The following is an 18,992-nucleotide window of genomic DNA, read 5'->3' as shown; positions in this document are numbered from 1 at the left end:
TAACTTCAACTTCTATGCTATAGGGTTATATGAAGTTGTGAAGCAAAGTCCCACATCACATTGCCTGGGTACCAAAGTAATATAAAGTACATAAACTTGAGGTCACCCTCACTTCAAGAATTAGCTTTTGGGGTTGAGTTCTACCCAAGCCCATGTAACATAGTATCAGAGCTCAGGTTGCAAGAGGCCTCGGGTCTCTCTGTTTGTATTTGTTTCCCGTTTGCGTTCCGCTTCTCCCTTTCGTATTTTGTTTCATTCTATTTATGAAAATTTGCATTTCCACGTGCAAGACGGGGTTCATGTGAGAGAAGGTGTTAAATAGCTTGATATACATTGTTAGGCCCATTTTCTAACAGCTTAAGCTTTTGGGACTACTGTAGCTTAATATGTTTATGATATCATAGCTAAGTACCAGAGATAGGTAGGGTACGTGTCTCTGGCTTGCATGCGGCAGATGCTGCTGAGTGAGCACATTGTGCATGAGGAAGTGTGAAACGAAATCCCACATCGCCTGAGTACCAAAGTAATATGAAGTATACAAACGTGAGGGCACCCTCACTTCACTTCAACACCTAGCTTTTGGGGTTGAGTTCTACCTAAGACTATGTAACAGAAGTAATGGCAGAGGAGAGGGCAACTCTAAAGAAGAATGGGCTTTGAGAGTTAGTAAAGTTTCCAAAATAGAAGAAACTAATGGGCTATAATTCTGTGTTCATTAAAGAGCAAAATAGTTAGAGAGATACAAGGCAAGACTTCTTGTTAAGGGCACTACTCAAACTCATGGTATGTGTAGTAGGCTGAATATGCCGGTTCAGTCTAGGTTCAATACGCTCGGCGGAATTTTGGGCTTAGTCCCTCAATTTTGTCTGAGTAGATTGGACCAGACATCGGACTCTTAGGTTCGGAAATTGGGTTCGGCAAGAGCAACGTTAGGAGCACATCTCAAAATGTGCCAAGAATGACATTTGACCACTCAAATGTTCGGACTTATAGGTTCGGTGAAATCTAGCATGCCAGCTCATTTGCATGATCCTAACCGCTAGGGGTGTGCACGGGTCAGACGGGTCGGGTTTGACACCGAACCCGACCTGACCATGTCGGGTAACAATATCTCAGGCCCAAAACTGAACCGAACAGGTGGTAAGAACCGTCCGTGAGTCCGATTCTTTACGTTGGGTCGGGTCGGGTCGGGTTTACCCTTCGGGTTGGCCGGGTCGGGTCCGACCCTCACGGGTAAGGACTGTACCAACCCGAACTGCGAACCGAAAATTGATTTTTAACAAAAAATGAACCTGCACTCGTCCGAACCACATGTTCTACCCCTCCCGAGACCCTTTGGGTCGGGTTGCGGGTTTTTTGCACACCCCTATTAACCGCCTTGCCCTAATCATCAGCTGTGGCGCCGCTTGGGGCAGTTAGGGCATGGGTCGGGTACGTGTGCTCATGGGTGACAACTAATACACCTATCCGATAACGGCCTTATCTGGGACGTTAAGAGTGGCATCAGTCGGAGCGGTTATCGAGCATGAGATGCATGCGCACGTACTTGGAGAGCAAGTCCGAAGACTCTATATAAAGGAAAGGATACAACCCTAGAACAGTACAGTCTCTTCTCCACTCTAAACCTTAGTACTCTCCTTCTCATTTTGCACTTTCTGACTTGCCGTTGGAGGGTCATCCCGGTGGTCGACCGGCGTGGCCTTTTTGCCATGCGTTCCCTGTGTAGGTCAAGCAAGGAAGTTAGGCGTGAACGGTAACGGAACCAGAGGCTCGAGAGGTGACCACAGCCATATCGACAACCCAAGAGTATGGATTACCAGGAGACATTTACGCATATAGCATAGAGGAATGTATTTTTGCTTTATTTTCCCTTGCCATTAATAAGAGTTGGCCCTTCTCGGCTCCATTTAGCAGTTGGGAATATTGTGTGGGAATTGTATTCTCGGGAAAAGTGAAGTAAAGGAAAAGGAATTTTTTTTCCTATGGGCGTTTTGTTGACAAAGAAGTTTGTAGGGAAACTAAATTTTCTTCCTTTTTGCAAGATCTATTTTGCAAGAAACAGTGGAGTATTTTTTTGTTGGAAAGTTAACATTGTGGGTCCCACATCTTTCTTAGTAGCTGAACATTGGAAAGGTTACATGAAAGTTGGTTTTCCCCACTCTTTCCGTGCAACTGAACGTGGTTCTAGGAGCTTGATGCGAATATTTCGTGAAGCAAAATCCCACGTGACGTACGCAAGTAATTTGCAATATGTTTCCCAAATCATGTGAAAACACAAGTAATGTGCAATGTGTTAGCGTGATTGCACCCTTACTTTGATAGCTGCTTTTAGGGTTGAGTTCTACCCAAGATCTTGTAACAAGTTTTTGTCCTTCATGGTTGCTTGGAAGGAGGCTTGTATGTTGATGTCCACCAAGTTAATTGAAAAGACAATGTGGAGATTGACAATGATGTTTTGATAAAGCAATCTCATACATCATGGTTTGACATATTTATTAAGGTTGTGTTGAGATTTGGATATGAATAGCGTCATGCAAATCATACTGGTGGTGGCCTTACATGCAGGCAGATGCCCAGAAGTATGGCTTGAAATGCAACAAGAGCTAGAGGTTTGCGCCTATCATACGATAACCCGCGCTTGACCTACTACCCTTAACCCGTCCCCCTCATTTTGTTAAATGGGAGTTGGATGGAGTCTGGTCAATCTTCACACCCCAGGTGCAGCTTGAAGTACTTGATTGCAGAAATAGATTACTTAACCAAATGGTGGATTGAGGCCGCGCCGCTTGCGAACATTAGGGACATCGATTAGGAGAGATTCCTTTGGAGGAACATCATTACAAATTTGAGATCCCATGGGCATCGGTCGCTAACAACATAACATAATTTGAAACGGTTGGTTCAAGGGCTTTGTTGCTGGCCATAAAATCAAAGGCTTCTTCTCAACACCCTCTTAGCTGCAATACTAGGGGCAAGCAGAAGCCCTAAATAAAGTTGTCCTTTAGGCTGGAGAATGCCGCATGAAGGTGTGTGAAGGATCTTCGTAATGTCTTATAGGCATATAAACTCGTGAGACCCCTTACTTTGTTGCTTACGGTACCAGAGTAGTGGAGATTTGATTTCCAACAATCAAACTAAACTAGCAAGCTCGATTTTTACATGGCCCTGGATTTAGCGCCTGAATCAACTATGGTGAGAAATATAGTTTTTTGATCTTTATAGAAGCCTTGGATTTAATCTTTATATGCCTTATGAAATTTCTTGATGGTCTTCGTTTTCTTCATCTTGTTTTTGAACCATGTACGCTTTGTGAATGTTGTTTTTCCTACTTCTCTTTCGTTTAAATTCTAGTTCCTGCCTAGCACAACAATTTTGGCTTGTAATTGCAAAGGACATAATCCAATGTAATTTAGAATTTCCCTTTCACTGACAATAACTAGAGAGGCTAATCAGGCTCATACATTGGTTCCAGAACACTTCCCTGTACGTTCCTACCTGGAAAGATAGACAAAGGATCCATATTATAGGCTAAGAAGCACGAATACGGGACATAGAACAGGGATCCGATATGAATGCGCATTTCTGTAAATTGTAGGTATGGAGACAGTCATGTTGTAGATACCTTCAATTGTATAGACAAATATATTATATATATATATATGATAATGCCATACGTTTATGTCTCAAATTATGTAACAGATAAGATATCATAAGTCGTGAATGATCAAGATTGACATATGACTCAATATCCTTAAGAAATAGGGCATGATGACAAATCCCTTTACAAGTTTTAAGTGAATTTAAATATGATACCAATTGTTAATTTTTCAACTTGGTATATGATTGTGATATTTCGAATCTCTGAAGAAAAGAAAATAACCACTCGTTAGCAAGTGTCTAGTATCCTAATACCTATATAGATGAATAAATGAGATATTCAAAGTCATAATACTTGGAGAGGTATTAAATTGCTGAATGATACAATGAAGCTGTGGGGAAGAAATTTTTAAGCATCGCACAAGAATGATGAAAATGGCATCGGAGAATTAATTTGGGTTTATGTGGGGTAGATCAAGTCTAGAAGCAATCTACTTGTTAGGGAGATTAGTTGGAAAGTATAGATAGGAAAAGAAGGACCTTCACATTCTTTTATAGACTTAGAAAAAGCATGTGATGAATTGCTTGGAGATGTTATTGTTGGAATTTTGGGGGCAGCGAAAGCAAATAATAGAACAAAGATGTTTATGTATAGCCCTACAGTGCTTCTAAGCACCTAGAACTTTACCAAAGAACCTTGCTAGTAAAGAATATGATATGAATTGATGATACTTCTCATAAATTGTAAACAATAACATATGATGTCCTTTTATAGGACTACATAGATGAATCTCTAGCTTAGTTGCACAAAGCGGTAGTGGAGGTACCTAGAAGCTCCCAAGGTTGGAAGCATCTATGTCTATATATTCTAATATACTTTATATACTTCTAAAGCATTAAAATATGGTCAAAATAGGAATAGTACTCCCTCTGTCCCATTTCATTATCCATTATTCCTTTTGTCTCTTTTGTGTCTATTGTTTATGTCTTTCAATGTGGATGTCGAAAAATATACAACATGGATCTTATTTGATAGATTTTAATTTGTTTATAATACAAAGTTGTCGAAATCATAAAAAAACATTATCAATTGAAAGATATAGGCCATAGACACAAAAGAGACAAAAGGAATTATGGACAATGAAAATGGGACGGAGGGACTAGTTAACTTAGAACCTATGAGGTACTGACACCTCTAGAGGTCGAAGTGTCGCAGTGTCCGGACACGGGGACACAAAAGGAATTATGGACAATGAAAATGGGACGGAGGGACTAGTTAACTTAGAACCTATGAGGTACTGACACCTCTAGAGGTCGAAGTGTCGCAGTGTCCGGACACGGGGACACGTGTCCGACACGCCACGTGGTGCGTCCAATAATTTAATTTTAATTTTAAGGGGGACACCGATGGGGACACGACGGGAGACAAACTGTAATTTTTTAGTCATAATAATTTTTAAAAAAAATTCATGGGTCAAACTGTAATTTTTACAAATTTTCGGAGGTCAAACTATTATTACTTAAATAAATAAATATATATATACGTGGCATGTCCCCCGCCGTGTCCGTGTCCGTGTCCCCATTTTTTTAGAATTCCCGTGTTCCCGTGTCCATATCGGTGTCCGTGTCTGTGCATCATAGCTTGGAACATTAATACATAGAATAAACATTAAAATTTTTGATATTGTTATTTTTTTTGTAATTCAATTGGCAGTAGTTAATACAGGAATTCAAATTTCCTCACTCATCTTTTTTAGGTTATTTATGCTACACTCAAATAGATTTAAAATATTTAGGTAATTTAAGACTGATATATGAAGTTGAAAAGTCAAAAGGTTGTGTTTAATGCCTACAACTGTTGTTAATGTCTACAGCCTTCTTATCACATTAACTGAGATGAAAAGTTACGGTAAAGTGCATAGGTCCCCCCCCCCCCCCCCGGCCTCTCTCTATTTCTCTCTCTGCAAAATAGAAAAAATAGGGGAACAAGGTGAAACGATAATGGCAGATCTAAGTTTCACTGTTCATCTTCTCTCTCCATCTTCGTGGTGCTCCCATCTCCCTTAGGAGCACGATCCCGTCTCAAGTGGAACGTGCTCCCATCTCCATCTTCGTCGTGATCCCATCTCCTTTAGGAGCGCAATTCCGTCGCGTTTCTAAGTGAGAAGTTGGGAATCGCATTTCTCGTGTGGGAGCGCCTTCAAGATGGGCGATTCCTGCAACTTAAGATCTCTAGTTCCTCGAGGACTTTTCATATTTCAATGTGTTAATACTTACTATTTTCATGCATCTTACTAAAGATACATGTACCCCTAATTTGTAGGAAAATTATGGATTGCAATTTTTAACACCCCCCTTAATTAATAATTTTCTCAACCTTTTTCGCTGTGATTTTTGCAATATTATCCTTGAAAGCTTTGTTCTCTTGCAATGCGTCAACCAACGTGAAGTCTGCTTGTTCTAAATAATGACGATACAACTCCTTGTCGTGAAGGTTGAAATCTTCAACTTCCAAATCTAGAGAATTCTTCAAGTACTTAATTGTATTTTTAGTAGCATTTTGCTATCAAAGTTTTCAAACAAAACAAGAAAGGAAAGCCGGAAAGGCAATGAGCATGTTGGGATGCCTGCATGCACTTCTCCAAAATGAAAAATGGTTTTGTCAAATGACATCCCAGAAAAGGAGCCAATCTCCCGCAGAAAATTGGCCGCAACCAAATTGAAAAGTTACTAAGAATTCAATTGTTTTGCAGGACCATGGAGAACAAAAATGCGATAACCGTTATCAAAATTACGTTCAAGAATCTCTTAAATGAGGTTGTGGACAAAATCCACATGGCGCTATCAATTTGTGAATCCTACCAGATTGCAGGGGAAAGGTTTCAGGCTAGTGTTGAAAATCTAGACAATGCTGTTGAAATAGGAAAAATCAAACTTTACACTTCTATGCACAAAGAAAATTGAGGCTAAGCAACATGTTGCTAAAAATGCAATTGAGTACTTGAATTCTCTAGATTTTGAGGTGGGAAAGGTTTCAGGCAAGTGTTGAAAATCTAGACAATGTTGTTGAAAGAGGAAAAATCAAACTTTACACTTCTATGCACAAAGAAAATTGAGGCTGAGCAAGACGTTGGTAAAAATGCAATTGAGTACTTGAAGAATTCTGTAGATTGAGGTTGAAGTTTTCATCCTTTACGACAAGATGTTGTATTATCATTATTTCGATCAAGCAGACTTCGCGTTGGCGGAAGGAGGACTGCAAGAGAACAAGGCTCTCAAGGATGATATTGCAAAAATCATGTTAGAAAAGCTCAGCCCCTAAAGTCTCCTTAAAACACAGGTATTAAGGAGATGAAAGCTAGGGCCTTTAACAAGCATAGAGGGGGCATGTCCAGGCGATGTGGGACACAATCCAACACACCCTCCTGGCCCACAAAGCATGGCAACCAGACAACGGTCCACCATGGAAAAGGCGCAACCAAAGCTTTGATACCATGTTAGAAAAGCTCAGCCCATAAAGTCTCCTTAAAACCCAAGTATTAAGGAGAGGGAAGCTAGGGCCTTTAACAAGCATAGAGGGGGCATGTCCAGGCGATGTGGGACACAATCCAACAAATCACGACAAAGTCAAAGGTTGAGATAATTATGAATAAGGCCAGGGGATGTTGGAAATTGCAATCCATAAGTTTCCTGAAGCTTGGGGTACATGTATCTATCGTAAGATACATTACAATAGTAAGTATTAACACATTGGAATATGTAAAGTCCTCTAGGGACTATTGATTCATCTATATAGTCCTATAAAAGGACATCATATGTTATTGTTTACAATAATGAGAGGCATCATCAATTCATATCATATTCTTTATTAGCCAGGTTCTCTGGTAAAGTTCTAGGTGTTAGGAGCTCCGTAGAACTCTGCCCTAAATCTACAAAAACATCTTTGTTGCTTTTATTTTTATTATTTGCTTCCGCTGCCCCAAAAATTCTGACATGGTATGAAACGCGAAAGTTAAAGATGGCAAGTTCCCAAGAATACAATTTCAGAAAATACTTCTCTCTGCTGCAGCCATATAAATAAGTTTTTTACTATCAAATCTTGGGCTAATCCATCTTTACCTTTCATTGCGCCACTAGTTATATGCTGAGTCTTGGAGAGAAAGGGTGCGATTAAAGGGTACTACTGTATTTTGATTTGATTAAGGACATGTACGAAGGTGGTATCACGGCTATTATATCTCCATTAGGGACAAGCAAATTCCCAATCTCAGTAGGAGGGCAACAAGGGTTCGCTTTGAGCGCTTACCCCCTCGTGTTGTTTTGTGGATGAATTAACTAGACGTATTAAGGATGCTATCCTTATGTTGCTTGTAGATGAAATTGTCTTAGGAGATAAAACTGCATAATACTAAATTAGATTGGAAAAAGCATTACGATCAAAAATTTAGACTCACTTATATAGTTAATCAGAGTTCATGGAATGCAAGTTTAGTGGTAGTTAAAGTGCTGGTGTTAACTGAGTGACCCTCCAAAATCAATAATTTCCAACGAACGAGCATTTTAAGTATCTTGGCTCATTGATGCAGAATGGAAATTGAAATAATTTAATAAATAGCTTTCTCTAGTTTTCCTTATTTTGATTTTAGTAATTTTGTTAGGGAGTTTCAATTTTAGGAATAAGTGTTCTAAGAAGTATTTAGTTTCCTAGTTTGTTTTGAACTAGCATTCCTATTTTGTAGGATGCTTGGTCAAGAAGAATTAGGATTGATTTTATTTCATACATTTTATTTCCTTTTTAGTATTTTAGTAATGCTCTACTATAAATTGAGATGTAAGCCTTAGGGCAAATGAGTTGTTTATTGAATTAAGAAAATTGAGATTTATCTCATATCGTGTGTTCATAGAGGGAGTATCTCTTGTTCACACCTATTTGTGTTTATGTTTCAAAGAGAGAATCTTTAACATAAGCGAGTTCGTGATCCCTTTTTGCAAATAGTTTCGTAAAAGGAGGCTGCGCTGCATCAGTTGGTATCAGAGCTCTCGTTCCAATCCTGACTATGGCCGAAAGACGTGTTGGAGGTCAAGGTGGAAGAGGAGGTCGTACAGTTTATGATGATGAAGTCTATGAGTGAGATGAGGTTGCTCGAGATGCTCGAATGGAAGAAGTGTTTTAGTGGCTAAGAGCGGTACTTGAGACGGTCGTGCAATGTCTTGAGGCTCTAGAAGTTGCAAACTCGCCTCATTGTCGTCTGGTTCAACCTCGGTTTTCGAAAGAGGAGGAGGTGTCAGATGATGTTTCTATCACCAAACCTTTAGCCGGTAATCTTCAGTTGAGGGGGAGGACAATGGTGAATGAAGCTACCATTGAGTGGCCATTTACATCAAATATTATTCCAGATCCACTAGTGGATTGGAGTAAGCCACCAGTTTTTGACGAAGAACCGGTGGAGAAAATTACTAAAGGAAAAAATCAAAAAATATTGCAAAACAAAAGTTGTTACTATGCTTGAAGGTGGTGAAATTGGTTGGAATAATCAATACGTGGATCCTTTTTGGGAATATATTGGAGTTGCTGTGAAGAAGAATATTTGGGTTGCGTACTTGGAGAACATTGGGAAGGCAATTGTTACTTTTATTTTTCAAGACTCTTCTTTACAGTTTGGGTTCGGAAAAATTAATTTAAAGTACAAGATTAACGCGGACAAGATTCGACGAATTCGACTATATAAACTCGAGGATGAGTTTATTCAAGATGGGGAGAATGATGCAGAATGGAAATTGAAATAATTTAATAAATAGCTTTCTCTAGTTTTCCTTATTTTGATTTTAGTAATTTTGTTAGGGAGTTTCAATTTTAGGAATAAGTGTTCTAAGAAGTATTTAGTTTCCTAGTTTGTTTTGAACTAGCATTCCTATTTTGTAGGATGCTTGGTCAAGAAGAATTAGGATTGATTTTATTTCATACGTTTTATTTTCTTTTTAGTAATTTAGTAATGCTCTACTATAAATTGAGTTGTTTATTGAATTAAGAAAATCGAGATTTATCTCATATCATGTGTTCATAGAGGGAGTACCTCTTGTTCGTACCTATTTGTCTTTTTGTTTCAAAGAGAGAATCTTTAACATAAGCAAGTTCGTGATATCTTCTTGCAAATAGTTTCGTAAAAGGAGGCTGCGCTGCATCACTCATTGTTAGTAAGGATAGAGAGATTGTGGATGATGTAACATATAGAGTACAAGTCGGATGGACCTAGTGGCGGAGTGTGCCTTGGGAATATTGTACAACTGCATGATACCCACGTAGTTGGAGGAAAATTCTATTGTTGTGCTATAAGGCCAACCATGTTATACATGGATTGTTGGGCTACTAAAAAACAAATACGAGTAAAATAAATGTAGTTGAAATGAGAATATTGCAATGGATATGTGGTAAGACTTAGTGAGATAGAATTAAACATGAAAACCTTCGCGGAATGATAAGAGTAGCCCTGCTAGAAGATAAGATGAGAGAAAATAGATTAAGGTAATTTGGACATGTCTATTGTAGATTATTGGTAGATGCAGCTAAGGGGAGGTGTAAACCAAAGTTGACTTCAGAGGCAATAGTACGTAAGGATCTTGGTTTGTTGGATATGATGAAATGCGACGCTCTCAACAGATATCAATGGAGAAAACAAATTGATATAGTGGACAACAATTGATTGGAACTTAAGGCTCAATTTGGTTTGGTTTAGTAGCAAGTGTCTTAGAAGTGTCAATCACGTATTTATTTCCTAATCATAGATGCCAAGTGTCGGACACATTTCACAAAAATGTCTAGCACACGTTCACATTAAGATTTTTTTCTAATTATGAAAGTAGAAAAAGAATTGGACATGCGTCGAGTATCCATGGAGTTCTGGTGTCTAACATGTGTCAAACACAAATCCGTCGCCATCTTTTAAGTGTCCCTGCTTCTTAGAACAAAGGGATCACAACAAAACATGGTGAAGTTGAGGCATAAAGGATGTTCAATCAATCAAGCTAGTTTTGTCCAAAAGTCTCTGAAAGTTTAGTTCTGATATCATGTTAAAGCATCCAAATCAAAATGAATTGGCAATGAGTGGAGAGGCCGTCAAGACTCATATACTAGTTTAGGAAGTTCTCCCTCTGTCCCACTTTGTCTGCTCATCTTTCCATTTTGGCCCATCCCAAAATGTTTGCTTCATTTCCGAAAGTAGCAACCAAAACAAAGCAGCCTTCCAATTTTACCCCATGAAAAGTTTGATTTGACTCAAGTGCATGGGTTTGCATTTCTTTTTGAAGGGTAATTATGGAAATCTCAACAACTTTAAGAGGACTCCATAACAAGTTGGAATCCCTTAAAGAGCAAACAAAATGGGATGGAGGGAGTGGTAATTAACCTATGTGGAGCAAGCTCTAACACCTTTTTCAACTCCATAATGAATACTAGAGAAGATTGTGGGTTGTTTGGAGGTTGTGGGTAAGGGGACCACTCCTTTATCTCGTTTGTCTGAGAAAATAGTCTTGATATCTACTTTTCCCATCTCTTCCTCTGTCTTATGGTTACTGTGTGTTTCAAAAGACCAAAATGGGTGGGACAAAAGTTTGTTATTATTAGCAAAAAACAAGAATTGATGTAAACAAGACTGTGAGCCCTAAATTATGAATGTGATGATGCATCCGAGTGACCTTTCCTTGTGTTGATGAATGTCAACATACCTTCGTGGCCTTTTCCAGCACATCGCCGGACAGTCGGAGGGACCCATCTAGTAGATGGATAAATTTTGTGTCGAGATATAGTGCGTTTTGGTTATTTGGTAGCTTGCTGTATCTGATTTCTTTTGATTATGTTCCTGGAACTACTGATGCGTCAGTCTACATGTTCACTTTTGTTGGCAAGTTGTTAACTTGCTTGTATCCTTGTTTGACAGTGACAATTGCCGTACATCCATTGTTGATTTTTATAGAAGCTGCGCCAACCCTGGTTGTTCTTATGATCTGTGCCTTACTTGTTGTCGTGAACTAAGAGAAGGTGGCCAACCTGGAGGTACGGAAGCAGAAACATCCCACGAAAAATATGTAGGTAGAAATCAGGGTCAAATTACAGTTGGGGAGGGTGGAACTATAGCACAAAGAAAAATATATGGGAGGGAGAGTCAAATGGAGTCTGCTGCCAATAATGAAACTGATGTGGCCTTCCAGTTTCCTGATTGGATGCCTGATTCTGATGGTAGCATTGCATGCCCTCCGAAAGAGCGTGGAGGTTGTGGAACTGCAAATTTGGAGCTGAGACGCAATTTCAAAGCTAACTGGGTAATAAAGTTGATTGAGAATGCTGACGATCTTACCAGCAATTTTCAGGTGGTGGATGCTGATTTTTCTCAAGGGTGTTCTTTGTGCCGCTCAAAAATTTCTAAAAGGGACAACAAAATCGATTCTACAGTCAGGCAGGCATCTTTCAGGGACGGCACTCAAGATAATTTCTTGTACTGTCCAAATGCCATAGAAGTGGGAGATCATGAAATTGAGCATTTCCAGTGTCACTGGATAAGAGGTGAGCCTGTGATTGTCAGAAATGTTCTTGACAAGACATCTGGTCTCAGTTGGGAACCAATGGTTATGTGGAGGGCTTTCAGAGAAACAAGTGCCGAGGGAAAGGTCAAAGAGGAAACAAGAAGTGTAAAAGCCCTTGATTGCTTGGATTGGCATGAGGTCAGCCATTTTATGTCAAAACATTGGTGGTACAAATTTTTTTGATCGGCAACATTGGTGGTACAATTACCATTTGCTTGTTGAACTTTCCATTGTCATTCTCACTAATAAAAGCATATTAATGGATTGTCTATGGGTTTTCTCTCACTCATGTAAAGGAATCTAGATGGCCATGTTTTTGCTGATAAAAGGAATCTGGAGTCCCGAGCATTTAAAATGCCCAACATTGTCCTGTCAGTGGCAAGAAATGTGGACTGTGTTTCATTTTTATGTTCTTTCTTTCCTTCATATCACCATGAAAAACACAATGTATCACTTAACCACTATAACCACTACTTCTAGCAGCTTATGTAAAGATTTCCACCTATATTGACTACAGTATTACCGTTCTAAGATCAGAGTCCTTCTTGGTAAGTTTGTTCAATGTTAGGAACAGAAATTAAGGTTTTTAATTTTGAATTCTCCTTGCTTCTGTAGGTTGAGATTAATATACGCCAATTCTTCAAGGGCTACTTGGAGGGTCGCATGCATAAGGGAGGGTGGCCAGAGATATTGAAGCTGAAGGATTGGCCTTCCTCAACTTCGTTTGAAGAGCGCTTGCCCAGGCATGGTGCTGAGTTTATTGCAGCACTTCCTTACAGTGACTATACAGACCCGAAATCAGGTCTTCTCAACCTTGCCACAAAGCTTCCTGATCAAATGCTGAAACCTGACTTGGGACCCAAGACATATATTGCGTATGGGTTTTCTGAAGAACTTGGAAGAGGTGATTCAGTTACAAAGCTCCATTGTGATATGTCTGATGCGGTGCGTTTTCTCCCTCAATAGTTGTTAGTTATATTGCTTCAGGATGTTGGATAAGTTCAATTTAGACTGTTGTTAGTGGTTTTTTGCTGTATATTGGCTATTTATCAACTATTTTGGGCTCAGGTGAATTTACTGACTCACACAGCTAAGGTGAAGATTTCACCTTGGCAACGTGACAGCATAAAAACAATGCATAAGGAACATGCAGTGGAAGACGCATGTAAACTCTATTTTGTAAAAGATAAGGAGGATGGATTTAGAAGACAACCACTGAAAAACAATTATGTTCCTCAGAAAATGGATTCTGAATATGCAGACAGTGGGGATATTATTGCAGACGATAGCCCAATAATAGAAAGAGAAGACATTAAGGTACAGATTGGTTGATTTGACCTTTGTACTCTCTTTTATGTAGGTGCAATAGTTGCCTTGAATATTCTATTTCCCCATCTCCTGCTTTTCCTTAATACAGGGAAAACAGTACTGACAATCTGCTGTTTCTTGATATGCAGAAGACTAAGATTCAGATTCAGATTCAGATTTCTGACCACGAAAATCCCTTGGAAAACGAAGCCAACTCCTCAAGATGCAATGGAAACTTTGAATCTGATTCGAATGTAGAGAATACAGATTGTGGGATACTTCAATTGGGTAAACAGACAACTGAACTGAAGGAAAACTCTTTAACATGCAATAAAGCTGACAAAGATGATGAGACCTCTTGTTTTCTAGATTATAAATCAAGGACATTAGATCATTCTGGGGTAAAAGAATCCATGGATGTGAGTATGAAAGGAGTTGAATGCCTCTCAGGAAAAGATCACCTTGATGAAGGCATCTACTCTGTGGACTTGGATTCATCGTTGACTGAAAGCATGTGCTGCAAGTCAACAAAACCGGAGGAATATGAAGCCGAACAGAAAAGTCACTGCCAAGATGAGGCTGGTCTGAGCTCGGCTTTTTCTAACGCTGAAGAGTTGCATTGTGCTAATGGACTCGAATCTGGGACCAAACTTGCACATCAGGGAGATATCTCCTATCAAGAAGCAATTCATACTACCAGCGACGGTGTGGCAAAGAAGCATACCAGTGGGAAAGATGCTCCAGGGATTTCTTTTGGAGGCGATAATGGAATTAGTGATTCAGGGTCTAGAAAGTCAAACCCTGAGGAAATTGACGGTTTCCTCGAAAGTAATGACGAGTCAGAGGTTGCTCATGGAGGTGCTGTTTGGCACATATTCCGTCGGCAGGATGTTCCGAAGTTAATTGAATACTTGCAAAAGCACAAAAAAGAATTTCGCCACAGAGATAACCTTCCTCTAAATTCTGTGAGTATAAGCTGGTTGTTTATTGTACTTTATTTGGATTTTGGACCAAGAGAATTAAGTTTTTCCTAATGTGCTTTCAGGTTGTTCATCCTATTCATGATCAGACCCTCTTTCTGAATGAAAGGCATTTGAAACAACTGAAAGAGGAATTCAGTAAGGAACTCTTCTCTAGGCCAGTGTTATAGGTAGCAAGACATGTGCCATACAATAATGTGCACTGCTTTATGGCAGATATTGAACCTTGGACATTTGAGCAACATCTTGGTGAGGCCGTTTTCATTCCAGCCGGGTGTCCTCATCAAGTGAGAAATAGACAGGTAGTTAACCCAACCCCACAATCCCAACTCTGTTTTATTAAGAGAAGAAAATAATTTTGGTATACTAGCTATTAGATGTCTGTATAGACTATGTTACAATAGAATGCTAATTCTCTAGCAAATTAGGTTATGAAGAGCACAATCTGAAATGTGGTACGTCTAGCTTCCAAAACGGTGAATTTAACAATCCAAAGCGAATCCCAATATTTTATCTTAGAGATGAGAGGTTGGAAGTTCATAATGCTTCTAGAAATGTTTTTTACACGACTTATTAGACAAACAATATTCTATCTAATTGGATGTTTTTCTCTTGAATTAAGAACATTCTAGGATTGTAAGCTATAAAATCCTGGTATCCTACCACTGTCGTTTGGGAATTTAGGCCAGATGGGGTAACCCATTCTCATTTCTAGAATGATCCGCCTTCTTGGTAACATAGGTTTGGATTCTTAGACTTGTATGGTTTGCTGATTTTATTATCTACACTATTTCTGGTTTCTTTTACCTCTGAGCATCTGTTTATTTTTTGGGATCAATGGCTGATCCCTAATGTTAATCCTTGAAGTTATATAAGGCATCTTCTATCTACATGTTCATTTCCTGGTTGTTGACTCAATTCAATTTTGTCACTCCAGTCCTGCATTAAGGTGGCCCTTGACTTTGTATCCCCTGAAAATGTTGAAGAATGCGTTCGGTTAACAGAAGAGTTTCGTTTGCTTCCAAAGAACCATAGAGCCAAGGAAGATAAGCTGGAGGTACAATTCTTTCTTAAAGCGCTTTCACTTTATTGTTCCCAATGGGAACTGATTAAATTATCCTAGGATGTAAAGAATAGTTGTCCACATTTATATAAGAAGCTTATCAACATAATTTTGCTTGCCGTGGGGTCTTGCCCATTTTGAAATTATTGGTTGATGACAATTTTTCCGTGGTACTTCAAGAAATGGTCATCAAGTGGTGGTGTAATTCTGTAGATTGTAACCCTGGGAAGTTTATTATTCCTCTATTCTGTAGGAAACAACCAGTGTCATATCTTCCATCATTCAACGGATAATGTGTTCTTATCAAATGAGAATGTCAACTTATTCTTTTACACGTATCCCTTCTGTCCTATTGTTGGTAAACATTGAGGTTAGAGTTTAAACAGCAAGTAGAGTTGAATTTCTTGATCTTTTGTGCTTCAAGTTTAGTAATGAAAGAGACTACTTGTATGTGGAAATTAAGAAGCTGACATTTGTGGTTACGTAATTTCGTATTATCATGGTGTTTAGATGTTTCAACTGAGTGAGTTAAACAATGGTGGTGAAAAGAAACGTAGAAAGCTCAGCTTAGACGGTAAATGACATTTTAAAATACAATGTTTCCCAGTCAATCATATATCTTTAACATGTTCAAAGGAAACTAATCTGTGATGTATATTTCGCTAGACTTTTAGTGAACAAAAAGATAATTACTTGTAGGCCTTCCCTTTATGTGAATTTGCCATCTCTTGGAATACAGTTGCAACCATGCTTGTGCATCTACTTTCCAAGGACCTTCTTCTCCTGCTTGCCTTCTGCCTACTTTGTCAATTTCTAGTGAGCTTTCTTTGCTGTTGGTGTCACATGATCGAATAAGTCATGTAAGCTTAACAAACAATACGTGAAGCTGTTGTGCAATGTATGTGTGAAAATTTGTCGGCATGTTCCGGTTGTACGGAAGCTTTTAAAGATTTGCACTTTTGTGCAGACTTCAAAGGAAATCTAATTTAGAAATTATGATCAGGGAGAAGCTGTCAGCTGTGGATGTTGTGTAGTTTCTCTGTAAATATTTCTTAGCCTTTGCTGAAGTCTCTCCCTTTACAGGTTAAAAAGATGACACTTTATGCCGTAAGTGCAGCTGTAAGAGAAGCCAAAAGTCTTATGTCAAATGGGTAAGTTCCATTTATAATTCTGAGTTCGATTATACTGCCAAAACGTCAGACCATATTCCATAAGAACATATTACTGAAGTCACATCACACACAAATGTTTCTAATTCATTTTAAGGATGATGGAACCTTTCTTTTATACACTTACTTTTATTTGCCTACACTCAGCAACTGTTAAATTTATCTGTATTCCAATATGAGTACATAAGCGTTACTAATTTATTTTTTTCGGTAGGTAACTGTGTAAACTTCTTGGAAGGTGCAACTATTACTCCAAGGAGGGAAGCAGCTTATTGTTTAGCAGAAGGTAGGAAAATGAGAGGGTGTGCATATTGCAGGCTTTGTGCAACACCAAACAGAGATTAATTTGTTCTGTTTCAGGAAAAGAATAAATCCATATTGCTTCAAAATTCATGTTACAAAGAGAGAACATGTGAAGTCAGAACATACTCGGAGCGGGAAGTGCATTGTAGAAATGTGTCAGCAATACTTCTAAGCTATAGTTGCTGTAAGTCAGGTTTGCAAAGCTCAGTTTTTTCAAATTGAAAAGAGTTTTCTATATGATCGATCGATGTAGACGAAATTTAGTCATCATCAACCAAAAGCTAAGTTAATAGTGCATGGAAATATGTTAATAATTTCTGTAATTCCAACTCTTGTGATGAAATCATTGTCCATTCTTGAATAAAAAGAGGCAAATGGTTCATTGTTCCTGTGTGGTTAGGAGATTTCTGTTCTATGTTTCGGTGAAGTCAACCTCATGCAGAAGATAGCTTTGTACATTGAAATTTGGACCAGTAAGTCAAAAGTCTTTATAAAAAAAATTCGCATTTGTTAGTTTTGCATCAAATTTTTATAGATTATTGATTTGTCTCAACGAGAGGAATCGAAAAAGTAAAAATTATGATCGAAACTCATAATTTATTAGACTTGACTTTTTGACTTATTTTTGTCTTTACTCAAAAAAAATAAATTGATGTCACTTGGCTTTGATTTTGGGTCATGATTCCGCAGCAAAACAGGTATAGGGGAGCCACCATTTTAGTGGTATTTTGAGAGCAGTAGCTTTGTCCATATTGCCAAAGGTTAGGTCTGTCTCCGATCATCCCCCGCCCATATCCCCAATGATTGGGGATTAGAAGGGTTCTGTTGTTGTTGTCTTATTAAAAAAATTATAATTTGATTATAATTTTGTACTTTTCTGATTTTTCTTGCCGAAAAGAATTAATAATTCACAAAAATTCGACGCAAAACTATCAAATGCAAAAAAAAAAAATAATTAAATAAAGACAAACCAATTGGTCCAAAAACTCCCTTGTGATTATCGCCAATTAATTTCATTTACTTGATTTTTTGGATTATTGAATCTTCAACCTAGAAAGCTAGGGAGAAAAAAAGTGATTAGCTACTTCATTTGTCTTTCAGTTGCTCAATTGGACCCGGAACTTATCTTTGTGTGGCTTGATGGCTCTGCTTGAAAGTTAAAAAAAACTCGTCCTATTCATTAGTTCTAGCGGAGCACATTGGTCTCAAAGTATAGTCACCAATATATATATATATATATATATATATATACACACACACACACAGTGAGTCTCAAATGAAGGAGTCTTAATTTTAGTTAAAATGCAGACCTCCTCATTTCTCTCATTTTCCGATCGAATTTCGATAATCCGAGCTGCTCAATGTGCTCAAAACGTGATTTTAAGGATGATTTCAAGAAATCGGCAAAAAAAATGACAGGGAAGGGCTTCATCCGAGCAGTTTTTGTTTGAACCGTTCAATAAAAAACAAACAAAAACTGCTCGGATGAAGCCCTTCCTGGTCATTTTTTTGCTGATTTCTCGCAAGTACCTTTAAAATCACGTTCTGAACACATTGAGCGGCTTGGATCATCGAAATTCAATCGGGAAAGGGAGGTCCGCATTTTATTAAAATGAGGTGGTCCTTACGGGAGACAGATTATATATATATATATATATATATAGAGAGAGAGAGAGAGAGAGAGAGAGAGAGAGAGAGAGAGAGAGAGAGAGAGAGAGAGAGAGAGAGAGAGAGTTAGGTTCCGGTGAGGGATCCCTCATTTTATTAAAATGCGAGACTCCCCTTCCCAATTGAATTTCGATGATCTGAGCCGCTCAAAGTGATCAGAACGTGATTTTAAGGGTCTCAGTGAGAAATCAGCAAAAAAAATGACTGGTAAGGGCTTCATCCGAGCAGTTTTCATTGAACGGTTCAAAAAAAAGTGCTCGGATGATGCCCTTCCCGGTCATTTTTTTTGCTGATTTCTCGCGGGAACCCTTAAAATTACGTTCTGCA

The 18,992-nt window shown here is 38.6% G+C and overlaps 1 protein-coding gene across 3 annotated transcripts in view; it reads left to right on the top strand.

The window, feature by feature from the left end:
• Positions 1–17,386, top strand: part of LOC131307116 (lysine-specific demethylase JMJ27) — a 31,761-nt gene extending 14,375 nt beyond the window's left edge. Inside the window, exons 6-14 of one of the 3 annotated variants that reach the window (XM_058333534.1) lie at positions 11,532–12,312; positions 12,790–13,119; positions 13,243–13,491; positions 13,632–14,447; positions 14,528–14,600; positions 14,679–14,764; positions 15,400–15,519; positions 16,609–16,676; positions 16,909–17,386. In XM_058333534.1, the coding sequence (XP_058189517.1) occupies positions 11,532–12,312; positions 12,790–13,119; positions 13,243–13,491; positions 13,632–14,447; positions 14,528–14,600; positions 14,679–14,764; positions 15,400–15,519; positions 16,609–16,676; positions 16,909–16,912 (2,527 nt within the window). In that variant the 3' untranslated portion in view covers positions 16,913–17,386. Of the gene's footprint in view, positions 1–11,531; positions 12,313–12,789; positions 13,120–13,242; positions 13,492–13,631; positions 14,448–14,527; positions 14,601–14,678; positions 14,765–15,399; positions 15,520–16,608; positions 16,677–16,905 lie in introns of all 3 variants that reach the window. The other 2 variants (XM_058333538.1, XM_058333529.1) reach the window with 2 other exon arrangements.
• Positions 17,387–18,992: the final 1,606 nt, after the last annotated feature.

Source organism: Rhododendron vialii, chromosome 1a, assembly GCF_030253575.1.
Source record: "Rhododendron vialii isolate Sample 1 chromosome 1a, ASM3025357v1".
In the NCBI taxonomy this organism is placed as follows: Eukaryota; Viridiplantae; Streptophyta; class Magnoliopsida; order Ericales; family Ericaceae; genus Rhododendron; species Rhododendron vialii.
This window is presented reverse-complemented; position numbering and strand designations above follow the sequence as displayed.